At 36.3% G+C, this 16,788-nt stretch overlaps 1 protein-coding gene across 3 annotated transcripts in view; it reads left to right on the plus strand.

Moving 5' to 3' along the window:
• Window positions 1-16,788, plus strand: part of KDM3B (lysine demethylase 3B) — a 59,528-nt gene that overhangs the window by 5,346 nt on the left and 37,394 nt on the right. For all 3 annotated transcript variants that reach the window (XM_031449101.2, XM_064484326.1, XM_064484325.1), the window contains exons 2-4: window positions 8,383-8,550; window positions 13,719-13,832; window positions 15,469-15,574. In XM_031449101.2, the coding sequence (XP_031304961.2) occupies window positions 8,383-8,550; window positions 13,719-13,832; window positions 15,469-15,574 (388 nt within the window). The remainder of the gene's footprint in view (window positions 1-8,382; window positions 8,551-13,718; window positions 13,833-15,468; window positions 15,575-16,788) is intronic.

Genomic DNA, 16,788 nt, shown 5'->3' on the forward strand with positions numbered 1-16,788 from the left:
TCTTTCCTGTTAATTTTGCGTTTTCTTCTAAGAGTTGCTTTACTTACTCTCCACCTGCCAAGGGTTCATTCCCTCCTTGAGTACTCACTTGCCTGGTTCTATTCTCCACTTTATTCAGGTTTGGATTTAGTTTCCCCTCCACCCGCCTAAATGGTGGGTAAGTAACATGGCGCTTTCTCTTAGTGATTTTCTCCACAACAGCTGGAGTGGGTTTCTGTAGGCTTTGCTTCCACGAGGCCTGGGGAACATAACACCTGTTGCGGCTTCTCAGTTTTCCACTGCCTTTGACAGGTGGGTGGTTTTTAAGCCCTCCCCACCTCACTACCCCTACTGCCAAAGTGTCTTTTACCCTAGTTCTGTAAATGGGTAATACCCGCCTGATTGTTTAGTAGTGACTCATACAGTGACTTCTCTCAGTTTTGCAAGGGCAGAAGCTCCAGGGTTTTTTTTTGTGTCTTCAGGGGTAATCAGGCCCTAGGGGACTGATTATCACTAACCAAACTCTGGAGACTGATTTATAAATCCACATGAAAGGTTATTTTACAATGGGAAATAAACCTAACCAGAGATCTGCAGAGAGCCCCCTCCTGGTCTACTCAAGAGGCCAAATTACAGATAAGAAGGAGCCTTAGCATGCAAAGAATCAGACAAGGAAAATAGGGTGTTGCCAAAAGGATATTTGCAGCAAGCAGTCCGAGATTTGGTGATCCTCCACTGTCCTAGTACTTTCTGGTTCCCATTGCTTTGTTCCCCCTTTACTCTTTGCTTTTGATTTTGTCATCCATCAAAATCCTATAAACGGCGGGGAGGGAAACGTGTACATTCTAGGTTCTATCACCTCTATAAAGCCTTTCTAAATCCCCAGTGTGTTTTTTTCTTTGCTCCTTTATCACTTTGTGGATACCTCTTTTGGAATATTTATCACAGTTTTTCTTGGTATAGATACATAACAAGATAGGTAGCTTATCTCCTCTGCTAGATTGAAAGTTCAAGAACAGAGAACATATGCATTTTTCTATTGTCTTAAAAGGCCTCTTCCCACCCTATCTTAACAAGTACAATATTTAGAAGCCAGTATTTGATTAACTTTCCCTTCTGATTTATAATGGATTTTTAACTCTGTGGCCCCATGTTATAAGTATTTATACTTGATCTTTAAGGTTATTTATTTCATGTATTTTTATTGATATTGACTCCCTACTAATCTTTTGTCTTTACATTATTGGAATTATATTTGGGACCCCGATCCAAGATACATTTCCCATTGGTCCTTCCGATTTATATCTGGGTTGTTAGATTTAGAAGCATGAGGTTTTTTTTTTTATAATTCTCAATACGTACCTGTTATATAAACTGTAGAAATTATTTTAATAAAAATAAGTTAAAAAAATAGCCCCTGAAGTGTCACAACTCATTAGAAACTGCTGTCAGTGTTTTGATATATATTCTTCTAATCTTTTTTTAGAATTGTTAAAAGTTGAATTCATACTGTATTTTCAATGTTCAATTCAGCTGTATTTTTTTCAACTTATTGTGGCAATTATTTTCTTGTATTATCAAAAACTTTTGTATTATAGGTGATTTTAATTTCCTTTGTGCTTTTCTGTATTTTCAACAGGTAACATGTATTGCTTTTATAACTGAAAGGAAAACAATAAATGCTCTCTAAGAAAATATTATAATTTTTATTGACTGGATAATTTATTTAACTGTTCCCCTTTCACTGGATATTGAAACTGTTTCAGATTTTAGGCTTTATCAATAATGCTGTGATGAACATTTTTGTGACTAAGACTTTCCAGTGTTTAGGGTGATTTCCTAGGGTTCATTGCCAGGAGTGGTATTATGGAAACATTCTTAATTTAAGATTCTTAAAATATGTATACATGTACTTAAGATTCTTGATACATGGCAGATTTTTTTTTTCTTTTTTAAATCAAACCAGTGTATATTCTGACCAGCAGTATGAACTTGCTTAAGGAATGTATGTTTATCTGGAGTCCAAGGTCTGCTAGGAGTTTTATGTTTTTACTTCATTTAATCCTAGCACAACCCTTTGAGGTACTTTCCCTATTAATAGGCAAAGGAAGTGAGGCTCAAAGAGGCTAAAGTAACTTGCTCCCTGCTACACAGCTAACTAATGGGGATGTTGGGATGCAAATCCAGATCTTTGCAGCTCCACTGCCCCTAAGAACATGTGTATGTGTGTGTGTTTTTGTTTTTGTTTTTGTTTTGTTTTTTAATGGAAGTGCTGGGGATTGAACCCAGGACCTTGTGCATGCTAAGCACATCCTCTACCACTAAGCTGTATTTCCCCCCACACTTGAGTTTTATTTAGGTTATTCCTATGGTACTCAAGTACTTAACATTTAATTTATTGAGGATGTTAAAAAGTAGAAAAAATGAGAATAATTGTTAGAAATCTATCTCTTTATCAAAAGAACCATAGAGAGAAAATTATTTTTTGTTCTAAAACAGCAGTGTTCTAGACATGCATCATTCCCCACCATAGCTGTCAAAATAATCCCAGTTTTGTAAAAATCATTTGTAACAGAATTCTTATTTTGTTCAGAATGTAAGTAGGAAAACTGGAAAAGAAAGTTTAGGCATCTTGGAAGTTAGTCTTCCATTTTCCTTTCCCTCTCACAATCATCATCATATCCTGTTATTTTTATCTCTCTCAAATATGCTTTTCAGTCATACAGCCTTATTGGTTTAGGCCTTTTTCATCTCTTACCTGGGTTTTCATTGCTTTATAGTTGATCTCCCTGTCTCCAGTTTCTTCTCTCTATAAATTCTCTTCCAACCTGATCCCAAAGTTAATTCTTTCCTTACAAAAGTTAATTATATAAATAATATCTGAATACCTATTTTAAGGGAAAAAAAAGAGGGAACATTTACTGATAAGGCTAAAATACTATTACGTCTTCTGTCCCAATCTTTCTCCTGTCCCTCCACCCCCTAAAAAATAATCTGCAGCTTGCTTTTTTCGATACAATATATCTTAGAGGTCTTTCATGTTAGTCTATTAGACAAATCTCATTTTTAAAACTTCTTTATGTTATTCCATAATATGAATAAAGTGTGTGTAGCCATTCACCTAATTATAGAATATTTTGTAATTTCTGTTTTGGTAGGTGTCGTGTTGTGTGTGTCTCTCCCCTTCCCCCACCATTTAAAACTATCAGTGGCTCCCCATGGCATATAGCAGACAACATAACTCACATGTGTCCAGGAACCAGGCTTGCGAGAAATAGCTGGGTGACAGACTAAAGGGTGTAGGGGAGACTGAGTACTGGAGAGTTGCCTAAAGATTTTCAAATTCACATTAAAAACAAACAACCAAGAAAAAACTACTCTGCTAACCAAACAAGAATCTTTGCCACCACGTTTCAATTTATCATCCATAACATGCCAACAGAGCACTTTACAGCTTACTTATTAGCTATTGCATCCTCCTCCTCCTCCAACAATCTGCTGTTATGTTCTCTGCCTTTGCACCTTCAGGAAAGTTTTTCTCCCTTCTTTACCAGAAAAATGCAGCTTGTCCTTTGAGATCCAGCTTGTATACCACTACCTCTTCTGTGAAACCATTCTAGTTTCCCAAGGCAGATGCCTACTCTAGCATGTTCAGTCTTTATTATTGCCTTTATTACATAGCGCTGTAATAATTTATGTACCTCTCAGTTGGCTCATTTAAGATATGATTCGCACATACACATACACATGTATATGTTTATGAGGCATTCTATTTTTGTTGAGTGTGTGAATAAATTATTTCATTAATTGTAGTAAGAATGGCCTTAGGGAAAACCAGAATCCAAACTGATGATTATATGATTATGTGATAAACCTGAAGGCCTGTAGTCCTCAGATTACTACCATCTGATATTATCAAACTTCAGTTAACTTATTTGATTCTTTAAAGAATTTATTTGATTTTAATGTCAATAAAGTGAGTGTAAATCACATATAGGCCATAAAAGGGATTTTGAAATGAAAGCAAGAGTTTTTCCACTAACTCCTTAACTAACAAAGTATTTTACACTTCTGGGTTCTACCTTGGGTTACACCTTGGGTTCTAGCTGTACAGTGTTTTTGGGCTTTTTTGTCTTTTCAGTTTTATTAGGTAGAATTATTACAGTTTGACTGCACATATACATTAAATTGCATGTAAATACATATATACAATATACTGCACATTTTTTTTAGTTTACATGTGTATACTGATCATTGTTTCTAAGAACAGATTAGAGCTTTAGCTTTTTAAACTTACATAGGTATCAAAAGAATATAGTCAACCACAAAATAAGAGTCAACAGAATGTAGTTTGTATTTGTTTATAAAAATAAATTTGTGTTTGTTACTTTTACAAATAGTAGAAATTTTAAAAAGACTGTTGAAAAAATGAACTCAAACTGAGTCCCATTCAGATTATCAGCCTGTCTTGGCCATCTCTGACTCAGTCCAGCCACTGTCACTGATTTTTGTTAGTTTATACCCCTTCTTCCTGTCCTGTGACCTGGCCACTACCATTTTAAAAGTTCATGTTCCATATGTTGATCTGATATGATTCTTCACCTTATATGTTCTAACTCCTTACATCTTTAGCTAGGAGGTGAAGTACAGTGCTAGGGTCAGAAATAAGCCTTAATGCTGGTAGAACATGTTTACATATATTCACATTCCATATTGCTTTCAAAACAAATTCATATCGTTAGCCTAGAGCTGTCGCCTGATCCCAGAATGTATAGCACTGTGGTTGTTGTCAAGTTCAACACTTTATTCCTTTGCGTAGGCAGGTTAAGAGATAATTGCCCTTAAATTAGGAGAAATTTGGCTTTCAAATATTTCAACTTTTCCATGATGTTTTCCGATGTGTGATGATAGGGTTCCTGAATATTAACTTTTTAAATGTTCAAGTTCTTACATACAAAGAGTTAAAATCATTACAGCTTTAGTACAATGACTTCTTTTAGTGTTGTGTGTTGGTATGACTTAGAATTTTGTGAGTCACGTCGTTTTTAAAATGGTTGGCAGATTAGAACTGTAACATGGCACCTAGATGTCAGGCACCATGGAGCCTCATTCTCTGGTTTTCTAAGTGTTACCCTGTAGAAGACTGTGTCACTCAAGGTTAGGCTCAGCCTGGGTGATCATTCCACACTCCTTTTGATGGCTTGCAAGGTTTTGTCTGTCCTTCAGCCATTGCCTCCTCCTAACATCATTTATGACACCACTGTTCTAGTTTCTGGACCAAAATCCAAGTCATTTTTGAATTTTCCTTACCCTTATATCCAGCCAGTCATCATGCTTGATGATAGGACTCATTGATTCTCATGAGCACTAGTCACTTCCTTTCCTAGTCTCACTGCTCCTACTCTAGGTCTGGTAAGAACACACCCTATTCCCCACCCTACCCCCAACTCTAATCCATCTATATCCACAGCTAGCTAGCTTTAGCTAACTGAGTTTTCCTAAAACCAACTATTCTATTCATATCTTGACCTCATATCTTTTTTTTTTTTTGCACTTTGTTTGTTTGTTTGGGGGGGTAATTAGGTTTATAATTGTTTTATTTTTTATCGGAGATACTGGGGATTGAACCAAGGATCTTGTGCATGCTAAGCATGCACTTTACCACTGAGCTATACACTCCCGCCATGACCTCATATCTTTTAATAGCAGTTGCACATATGCACACTCACACCCATATATACACATCTCCCATCAGCAGCTGGAAGAAGTCCAGATTTTATCCCAATATTCAGGGTCTTCCACACTGACTTAGTCTTTCTAGTCTCATCTCCCACTTCCTTCCCACAGTGTGCTATATATAGCTCCTGGCCATCCTAGAACTTGAGGGACATTTTTTTTTTTTTGTCCTCAACCTTTATCAGTCCCTTTGCACACCTAAAAGGTGATCTCTCCTGCCTCTGAACATTCCCTATACTTTATTTTATCTGTGTTTATCTTACGACATTATTGCCCAATTAGTGCTTTGCAATTGATCAAAGTGCTTTTGAAGCCATTACTTTATTTAATTTTCATAACCAGTCTGTGAGGTAAGACAGGTGTATCTTATCACAAGGGAGGAAACCAAGACTTGAGGAAGAAAGAGTGACTTGCCCAAGTTTTGCAGTTAAAAGTGAGTGGGTCTAAGATTCAAATCCAAGCCTCCTGCGACATAACCCCCAAGCTTTGTTCATTACTACCTTTCTTGGTGCCAGAGTCTGTACTTAAATGTAAGTTTTTTTAATACATCTGTTTCCAGTTATCTACAAATTACTTGAAGTTATATTTTATGCCCCTTGAACATGTGTGTATATATGAGTGAGCTGATTCATATATTTAATGCAATTTAGTGTTCTTTCTCTGTAAAAATCATGCTTCCCCTTTCTGAGCCTTATTTTCCCATCTTTTTTTTTTAAAGCAACTGTGAAGCTTAGTTGGTATATTCTAAATAATAAAACTAGAGCTTTGTATAATGAATTTAATTTCTGGGATAAGTTTTTAGCAGTGTACTTCAATTCACAAGTATTTATTGCCTTGAGGAGATTAAGCCTAATGCTAGGCTACTGAGCAATGGTTCCTCTATAAGTATCCTGAATTTTCATATAGTTCTAACTATAATTTTTAGGTTGACTGAATGAGAACTAATATACTGACAAAAGCTCTTAGGAATTCAGTAACAATTTTAATGGATTTGAATTTTATTCATTATATCATCTATATATATTTAAAAAATAAGAGTGATACATGTACCAGACCTCTAGTATTCAGTCTATAGGAAATGCTTGGTACCCCTAGTACTTACAAATCTTCCTGATAAATCTGCAGTTCCTAGTTGGAAGTGAATGCTTTGGGAATTCTGACATTGTCCTACGTCACTCATTATTGCCTTAGGAAGCGTCACATGAGAAACCTCTTGGAAAGCCAAGTAGTTGGAAAAGTGTTGCTTCCCTGAGTAATTGCTTTATGTATTCCTTTTAGACAGTGAGGACTATGGCAACTGACCTTCTCTCCATTTTCAGACTGGCATTTAGGAAGCTCAGAGCCAAATCAATTGATCAGTCAGTCATATATTATATATCACTCAGTCATACAGCTGCGTAGATCCTTATTGCCTGCTTAAGTTTTCCCTCTTTTTATACTTTGATATGACTTCCTGTTGCAGTTTGCTTAGCCCTGATTTTTTAACTTATATTTTATCATTTTATTGCATGTTTCCCAAAGCCAACTAGAACTCTTTGAAAATGAAATGGAATATAAATACTCTAGCTTTTCTTTTGTGACCAGCTATGTCTTAGGCACTGGACATACCTGTTCTAAATATTGATACCTATATACATATGACTTGCTTTTTATGCTGTGTTAAGCATGCTCAGATGTCAGAATTTACGTGGAAAAGTCAAACCCAAGCATACAATTTATCAGAAAAATGTAGTTTCATTTAATATGAACTGCTTTCAGAAACTCCTTACAGAATCTACTTAAGTGTATCTCAAAAAGTGGAGTGTCTCTTCTGGGATGAAGCAAAGCATTGTGACGACAGCATGCCTCTGCTAGCAGATATGAGATCACTTCTGGCAGTGGTACTTTAAAACCCACATGTGAGACTGGGAGGACAATTTTTTTTTTTTAGTGTTTATCCTTTTGAATTTTGTACCATGAGTGTATATAACTTATTCAGAATTAAAGAGGCTCACAGTTATTTTCAGTAGAAGTGTAAAAAATTTCCTATCTATTAGACTTTAAACCCTTTGAAACCAAGAAATGTGCTAGATTTCTCTCTGTATTCCTGAACCTAGCACACTATAAGAATACACAGTTAAGTCCCCAGCTAGTGTGCTTAGATGTGAATTGGAAACTCAGAATTGCAAAATAGGATCACGGTGAAAAATTACTAACTGTGGATAATTCATGCCCCCCTTAACTCTGTATCCCCTTTTCAGAGTGAGAATGAGACCAGCTTCCTGGCTTTGAAGTAAGATTAGTTTTTATTGAAACTTATTAAAGAAATTAAAAACAAATTAGTAGGATTTTACCTAGTCAGTTTTTCATAACAGGAGGTCTGTACTTGTTTCTATATTATAGCATGGGATTTTCCCAAATGTGAATCAAGGTTTTTTTTTTACTATGTATATATATATATATATATTTTTTTTTTTTTTAAGTAAAGTCAGTTTACAATGTGTCAATTTCTGATGTACAGCATAATGCTTCAGTCATACATGAGCATATACATATTCGTTTTCATATTCTTTTTCACCATAAGTTACTACAAGATATTGAATATAGTTCCTTATGCTATATAATATATAGTTGTTGTTTATCTATTTTATATATATTAGTATCAAGATTGCTTATCTCTTTTTGCAGATCTTTGTAGAATTTGATGGCTGTAACTGGAAGCAACACTCCTGGGTTAAAGTTCATGCTGAAGAAGTTATTGTGCTTCTGCTGGAAGGGTCTCTAGTGTGGGCGCCCCGAAAGGACCCGGTCCTTGTCCAGGGCACTCGAGTCTCAATTGCACAGTGGCCAGCACTGGTGAGTGACTTCTATTGGCTATGAACAGATTTGGGCTTTACACCTATACTATATGGTATTTATCCTATAGCTGAACTCTTGAGAATTCCCAGAACTCCAGTACTCTGTCCTTAACACACTTTTACTCTGAAGTTACCAAAGCAAAAATTAGAGAGATCTTGAAAAGAGATTTCCAGTCAAGATGGCAGAGTAGTAGGACCATGAGCTCACCTCTCCTTGTGACTACAACAAAACCACAACTGACTGCTAAACAACTATTGAAAATAAAAAAGACTGGAACCTACCAAAAAAGATCTGCTTCAACTGGAAACAGTGGGACGGTAGGAGGGACATGCTTGTGATATAATCGGGCCCCATTACCCCCCTGGTTGGGCGAACCACAAGTTGAGGAATAATTAAGTCACAGAGGCTCTCCCACAGGAGTGAGTTCTGAGCCCCATGTTAGGATACCCAGCCTGGGGTTCTGGCATTGGGAAGAGGAAGAGACCCCAGACATCTGGTTTTGAAGACCAGTGGGGCTTAACTCCAGGAGCCCCACAGGACTGGGGGAAACAGACTTCATTCTCTTGGCAAGCATACATGGAATCTCACATGTGCCACGTCCAAGGGCAGAGGCAGTGATTTCAAAGGAACCTGGGCCAGACCTGCCTGGTTTTGGAGGGTCTCCTGGGGAGATAAGGAACCATTGTGGCATGCCCAGGGGACATAAAAGCTGGTGGGGGACATTCCAGGAGTGTTCATCTACATGAGTTTTCCTGGAGGCTGACATCTTGATTGGATCATTAGCACCAACACCTAGCCCCACTCAACAACCTGTAGGCTTAAGGGCTAGGAAGCCTCAGGCCAGACAACATATCTATAAGCAGACTTTCTGAGCCACAGATGCCCCTGGACACAACCCTACCCACCAGAGGTCCAGGACCAGTCTTCACCCAGCAGTGGGCAGACACTGACTCCTCCTGCCAGGAATCCTGCATAAGCCTCTAGTCCAGCCTCATCCACCAGGGCACAGATACCAGAAATAAGGAAACAACAATCCCAAAGCCTCTGGAAGGACTCTGTAAACACAGGCCAGACTCTATACTGGGACCACCTGGACCCTGGTCCTTGAGTGACAAGAGAGGAGTGTACTGCTGGGACACATAGGGCGTCTCCCACAGAGGGCCACTTCTCCAAGGTCAAGAAACGTAACTAACCTACCTAAAAATACAAATAGAAAGATAGACACTATGAGGCGGCAGAGGAATATCTTCCTAACCAAGGCACAAGATAAAATCCCAGAAAAAGAAATAAGTGATGAGGAGATAGGCAATTTATCTGAGAAAGAGTTTAAAGTAATGATGGCGAAGATGTTCAAAGAACTCAAGAGGAGTATAGATGCACAGAGTGAAGTTTTTAGCAGAGTTGGAAAATATAAAGAATACCCAAACAGAGTTGAAGAATAAAATCACTGAAATGGGTAACAGACTAGAAGGAACCAAGAATAGACTAAATGAGACAGAAGAATGGATCAGGGAGCTAGAAGACAGATTAGTGAAAATCACTACTGCAGAACAGAAAAAGGAAAAAAGAATGAAAAGAAATGAGGATAGTTTAAGAGAACTCGGGGACAACATGAAACACACTAATATTCACATTATAGGAGTCCCAGAAAGAGAAGAGAGAGAAAAGACCTGAGACAATTTTTGAAGAGATAATAACCAAAAAACTTCCCCAACTTGGAAAAGGAAACAGCCACCCAAGTCCAGAGGCACAGAGAGTTCCACACAGGATCAACCCAAAGACGAACACACCAAGGCACATAGTAATCAAACTGACAAAAGTTAAGGATGAGGAGAAAATACTAAAATTAGCAAGAGAAAAGCAACAAATAACATACAAGGGAACTCCCATAAGGTTATCAGCTGATTTTTCAGCAGGAACTCTACAGACCAGAAGGGAGTGGCACAATATACTTAAAGTGATGAAAGGGAAAAACTTAGAACCAAGAATATTCTATCCAGCAAAGCTGTAGTTCAGATATGATGGAAAAATCAAAAGTTTCACAGATAAACAAAAGAATTCAGCACCACCAAACTAGCTTTACAACAGATGTTAAAAGAACTTCTCTAGTCATCAAACCATAAAAAAAGAGAACAAAAAGAAGCAAGAGAAAAAAAAGACCTACAAAAGATTGCTTTGGCAATTCGGGGTCTTTTATGGTCCCATATAAATTTTGGAATTGTTCTAGTTCTGTGAAAAATGTCTTGAGTATTTTGACGGGGCTGCATTGGCTCTGTAGATTGCTTTGGGTAATACGGCCATTTTGATAATGTTGATTCTTCCAATCCAAGAGCACAAGATATCTTTCCATTTCTTTATATCATCTTCAATTTCCTTCATCAGTGTTTTACAGTTTTCAAAGTATAGGTAACCTCCTTGGTTAAGTTTATTGCTAGGTATTTTGTTGTTTTTGGTGCAATGGAAATGTTTATGCCAGTTATAAAATTCTAGTTTTTGAAGTGAAAAAAAAAAGTGAATGAAGGGCTGCAAATGGCAGAATATCCTTCTTTTTTATGGGTGAGTTGTATTCTAGTGTGTGTGTATATATATACATACATATATATATACACATATCTATATATCCACACACACACATATATATACACATATGCCACATCTTTACCCATTTATCTGCTGATGTGCCTTTAGGATGCTCCCATATCTTGGCAATTATAAATAATGTTGCTGTTAAAAAATAATAATAAAATAAATCATCAAAACATGTAAAAAAATTGGAGAGATCTTTTCTCCTTTGTATTCTGAAACTTTTTACATTAGATAATGATACTTTGTTTTTAAATAATTTATTCACCTTTCTTTTCTCATAGTAAGGTTATGAAACAATCTTTGTAATCCTTAAAGCTTTTTTCTCATAGAAACTATTTTTTTCCAGCTTTATTGATACAAAATTGACATGTAACATTGTGTATATGTACAGCATGATGACTTTATATATACACGTACTGAAATGATTATCACAGTAAGGTTAGTTAACACATTCATTGGCTCGCATAGTTACCTTATTGTGTATGTGGTAAAAACTTTTAAGATTTGCTGTCTTAGCAACTTTCAAGTATACAATACAGCATTATTAACTATAGTCACCATGCTGTACATTAGATCCCCAGAATTTACTCATCTTGTAACTTCAGTTTATACCCTTTGACCACTTTCACCTATTTCCCTCACTCCCCCTACCCCTGGCAACCACCAGTATATTTCTGTGTCTGTGAGTTCAGTTGTTTTAGATTCCACATGTAAGTGAAATCATTCCATATTTGTCTTTTTCTGTCTGACTTATTTCAGTTAGCATAATGCCCTCAAGATTTAGCCATGTTGTTGTAAATGGCAGGATTTCCTGTTTTTTAATGGCTGAATAATATTTCATTTGTGTATGGTATTTGTGTGTGTGTGTGTGTGTGTACCCATTTTCTTTATCTGTTCATCTATCACCAGACGCTTAGGTTGTTTCCATGTCTTGCACGGAGGATATAGCTCAAGTGGTAGAGCACATCTGTAGCATGCATGAGGTTCTGGGTTCAATCCCAGTACCTCCTCTGAGAAGGCTATTATAAATAATGCTGCAGTGAACATGGGGGTACAGTCATCTTTTCAAGACAATGATTTCATTTCCTTCAGATATATACTCAAAAGTGGAATTGCCAGATCTTATGGTAGTCATATATACATATATATACTATTTTCTAGAGTGACTCTACCAATTTACATTTCTGCTGATGGTACACAGGGGTTCCCCCTTCTCTGCATCCTTGTCAGCACTTAGTATCTTCATCTTTGCTGATAACAATTCTAACAAGTGTGAGATAATTACTCATTGTGATTTTGATTTGCATTTCCCTGCTAATTAGTGCAGTTGAACCCCTTTTCATGTACCTCTTGGCCATTCATATGTCTTTGGGAAAAATGTCTAATCAGGTGATTTGTCCATTTTTAAACTTTATTTATTTATTTATTTATTTATTTATTTGTTTGTTTGTTTGTTTGTTTGTTTGTTGGTCAGGGGCAGATTAGGTTTATTTATTTATTTATTCTTAGAGGAGGGACTGGGGATTGAACCCAGTACCTCATGCATGCTATGGATGTGCCCTATCACTTGAGCTATAGCCTCCCTGCAATTTGTCCATTTTTAAATCAGATTATTTGGAGGGGGGGTTGTTTTTCTGTTTTTGTTTTTTTGTACTTGAGTTGTATGAAGGTTTTTTTTTTTAAGTATTAACCCATTATCAGATAAGTGATTTGTAAATATTTTCTCCCATTCTTTACATTGTCTTTTCATTTGTTGATCATTTCTTTTGCTGTGCAGAAGCTTTTAAGTTTTATGTAGTCCTACTTGTTTATTTTTGCTTTTGTTGCTGATGTTTAAAAGGTTTTTTAATTAGTAAGTTTTGAAGTCAGACTAAATAATGCAATAAAATTTAATTCTGAGAGTGTCCATTTTTTCTGTCTGTCTTTTTATCAAAATATAGGCATAAAGAGTTAGATTTTTTTCTAAAAAATCTAATTCTCCCCATGGTTAATCAAATTAAGCAATATTGAAAACAGTTTTTTTAACCTATTATACATGTCATCACTTACTGAACTGTCTTTTCTCATTTGTTTTTAAGGCCACCTTCCAGTTGAACTTAAATGGATCTAGTCCCCTGGGTGACTTTGTAGGCAATTTATTTATGAAACAGTCATATGAATTCACCCACACATATTTATACCACTGAGTATTTTAGAAATCTCACAAAGGTATCAGGAGTTCTAGAGATGATAATGCTGTAACTCTTTATTCTGGGAATTTACTGTAATTTAGCCCTCTTGAAGCCTGGCAAGATTAGTCATATCCCTAGAGAGAATGAGGAATTTCTTGTTCTTCTTGTCCGTTTTATCTGTAAATAAGAGTATTGGGCTGACTTTCTGCTCTAGTTTGCTTTCTATGATTATTTGAGGGGCAGATGCTGGGTTGAGAATATTTCCAAGGACTTAATTTTAGCTTATTTTTATTTACTGAGGGAAGGATACTAATAATGGCTGTTTTCTCTGAAGTTACATATTCAGTTGAATTGTTATTTATTTTCTTTTCCAAGTTCTAATCAATTTCTTGTCATTGTACTTCACAGACTTTTACTCCCCTAGTAGATAAACTCGGTTTGGGTTCTGTGGTTCCAGTTGAGTACCTTCTGGATCGAGAGCTTCGTTTCCTGTCAGATGCTAATGGGTTGCATCTGTTTCAGGTACTTAACACTTACTCTAGTCCTATATTTGTTTCTCTCCTTGCTAATTTCTCTGTTGATTATGACTATTTCCCCTTTTCTTATAGCACTGAAGCAAGTACCTCCTCCAGATAATTGCCTGTGCGTTTTCAAGTTTCTCTGCTCCTTTGAGAAGTACATTTGGTAGCTGAGGCTTCTTTCCTCCTCTACACACCCTCCCTCCACCCCCAAAACCACTTAAGACCACAGCTGTAAGGATTTCCTCAGAAAGGGTTGTTTACCAGAGGTGGCTGCTTTTATAACTTGAGTCTGAGAGAGCCTACACTTAGGCCAGTGGCAGGGAGGCTGAGAATTGGCTGGTTCTGAACAACATTAAATATTGAAGAGCTTAGTTATATTTTTCATTACCAAAAAAAGGGATAAGTTAATAGTTTAAACAAACTACCATTTGAGTTAGTTTCAGAATTTATGGATGGTAATATTTGTTTCTCACTTGTGAGAGTTACTGTCTAAAGGTTAAAGATTAGGAGACTTCTAAGACTCTCCTTCTAACTTCCAAGAGTTTTGTTATCTTACTGAGGCAGCCAAGAACAGTACTTCCTAAACTGTGTTCTGTGAAATATTAATGATGATTTTTTTGTTGTTGATAAATCCTCCTCATTAGGCCTCACTCCTTCGCATCAGCTTTGCTTTATTCATTTTTGTAATCCTAGTGCTCATATGAGTAGGCATTCAGTGAATGTTGGATAAGTATCAAAATAAGCAAAAACCTTTACATGGAATAAAATGTTTTGTTGTCAGATAAGTATGAGAAACACTGACCTAAACAGTTTTTTTCCTGCATATCTTCTCAGAACCTTTAATATACTGTTGCACGTAGAAAGATACAGTGTACAGGGTCAGTGTTGACCCTTGAACAACAGGGGTTTGAACTACACAGGTCCACTTACGTGAATTTTTTTTCAATAAACGTGGTACCTATAAGTTAATATGAGTTTCTTTTACACATCTTTTCATTTTTGATGTCTCGTGTTAGTATAATATATTGGTACATTAGTATATAACATATTAGTATATATGTATATTATTTACAAAAACATTACAGTGTTATGTATTATATAAGGCAGCCTTGATGCAGTGTATTGACAGATGATTCATTTTGTAAACAGACATCATAAACTGAGGGTACCAATACAGTACAGTACTGTAAGTGTATTTTATCTTCCTTATGATTTTATTAATATTTTCTTTTCTCTAGCTTACTTTATTGTAAGAATACAGATATAATACATGTGACATACAAAATAAGTGTTAATCAGCTATTTATGTTATCAGTAAGGCTTCTGGTCAACAGTAGGCTATTAGGAGTTAAGTTTTGAGGGAGTCAAAAGCTATAAGCAGATTTTTGAGTGCATAAGGCGGGAGGAGCAGTTGGTACCCCTAATACCCCTGTGTTGTTTGAGGGGGATATACTATTTCCTAAACCTAATTGATCCTAGCATCCTTAACTTTTGCAGAACATCTCATAAGACTAGGCTTCTATGAACATTCTTTGGCAAATGCTGATAGAGAGCTCCTCAGGGGTGTGATTTTTCTCATCTGGTTACGTATTATTGGTATTCATTTTAATATTCATTTACTCTTTTATCTTTACCAGACGGGCACAGATAGCCAAAATCAGATTCTTTTGGAACACGCTGCACTGAGAGAAACAGTTAATGCTTTGATCAGTGACCAAAAGCTACAAGAGATATTCAGCCGAGGTAAGAACAGGTGGTCTTCTGTCCCTGAATTCTGAATCAAGTGTATGGGCAGTGTTGAAAGTGATAGAATGGTAGGGACGCTATGCAACTCTAAACATGTATGCTTGTCTTCTTTTTGTGGGTAGTGTCAAGAGTATCTCCAATTAGTTGGATCTCTAAAAAAAATAGATTGGAAAAAAAGGATCTCACTCAGACCACTGTTTCCTTTTTATATTACATTTCATAATATGCAAATGTATCTTTTTTTTCATGTCTTAAATATTTATTAAGGACTAACTTGTACTAGACACAGTTTTAAGGTACTGGGGTTGTAACCATGAGCTAGAAAGTCTCTACCCTTATTAAATGTACTATCTGTAAGGTTCCTAAGGACTCAAGACTGTTAACACTAACAGATCACAAGTTAGAGTATAAAGTATATTCATAAAGGAAGTTGTCCACAGACTCATTCACATTAACAGCATATTAATTTTTAAGAATTAAAAAAATTATTAGCTTTTGTTATCTCTTTCCAGTTCAGATACAGATTTTGCTTAAGATTCTACACAAAGGGCAGACTTTTGCTTCATTTATCCTTCCTTTTTGTCATACTCCACTCTTCTTCCTTTCTGACCCCCATGATAATCATGATTTTCAGTGAAATAGGGTCCTTGGTTCTCTTTTGTCAAACTAAATCTAAATAGTAAAGGTAGGAAAACTGGCCTATTTGGGGAAGGAGAGTATCAGGATAAAGTAATGTTTAATAATCAAGGAAAGGTATGGAGGAGGAAAGAATGTGAGGAAAAACTGATAGCAGAAAGAAGAAAATTGAGTGGACAGAATGAGACTTGGAGATGTATATGAATGTATATGGAAAAATTCAGGAAGCTTAATTGTAGCTCTGAAAGATAAAGTAAGCAATGGTTTAGCTGTATAGTCTCAAGTGTATAAAATATGCAAGAGAGAGAGAAACTGTCCTTCTTGGAGGACCAGCTGAAATTGCAGTGTAACATTACCTGCTGATAAAGTAATATCTTTGAAACCCTGTGTTCCTAGGAAGACAAGTGCTGTATTTGTTCAGACTACTATTAGTGCAGAGGCTGGAAACCTCATAAATTGAACTCTCCACCTCCTGTATGGAAAGTCAGATAACAGAGTGTAAATGGTTATGTGTCATTCCTGTGGTAACTAACAAAATAGTGTGTTCAACTTACTGGCCTCCCACTTTTTTTATG

Source organism: Camelus dromedarius, chromosome 3, assembly GCF_036321535.1.
Source record: "Camelus dromedarius isolate mCamDro1 chromosome 3, mCamDro1.pat, whole genome shotgun sequence".
NCBI lineage: Eukaryota > Metazoa > Chordata > Mammalia > Artiodactyla > Camelidae > Camelus > Camelus dromedarius.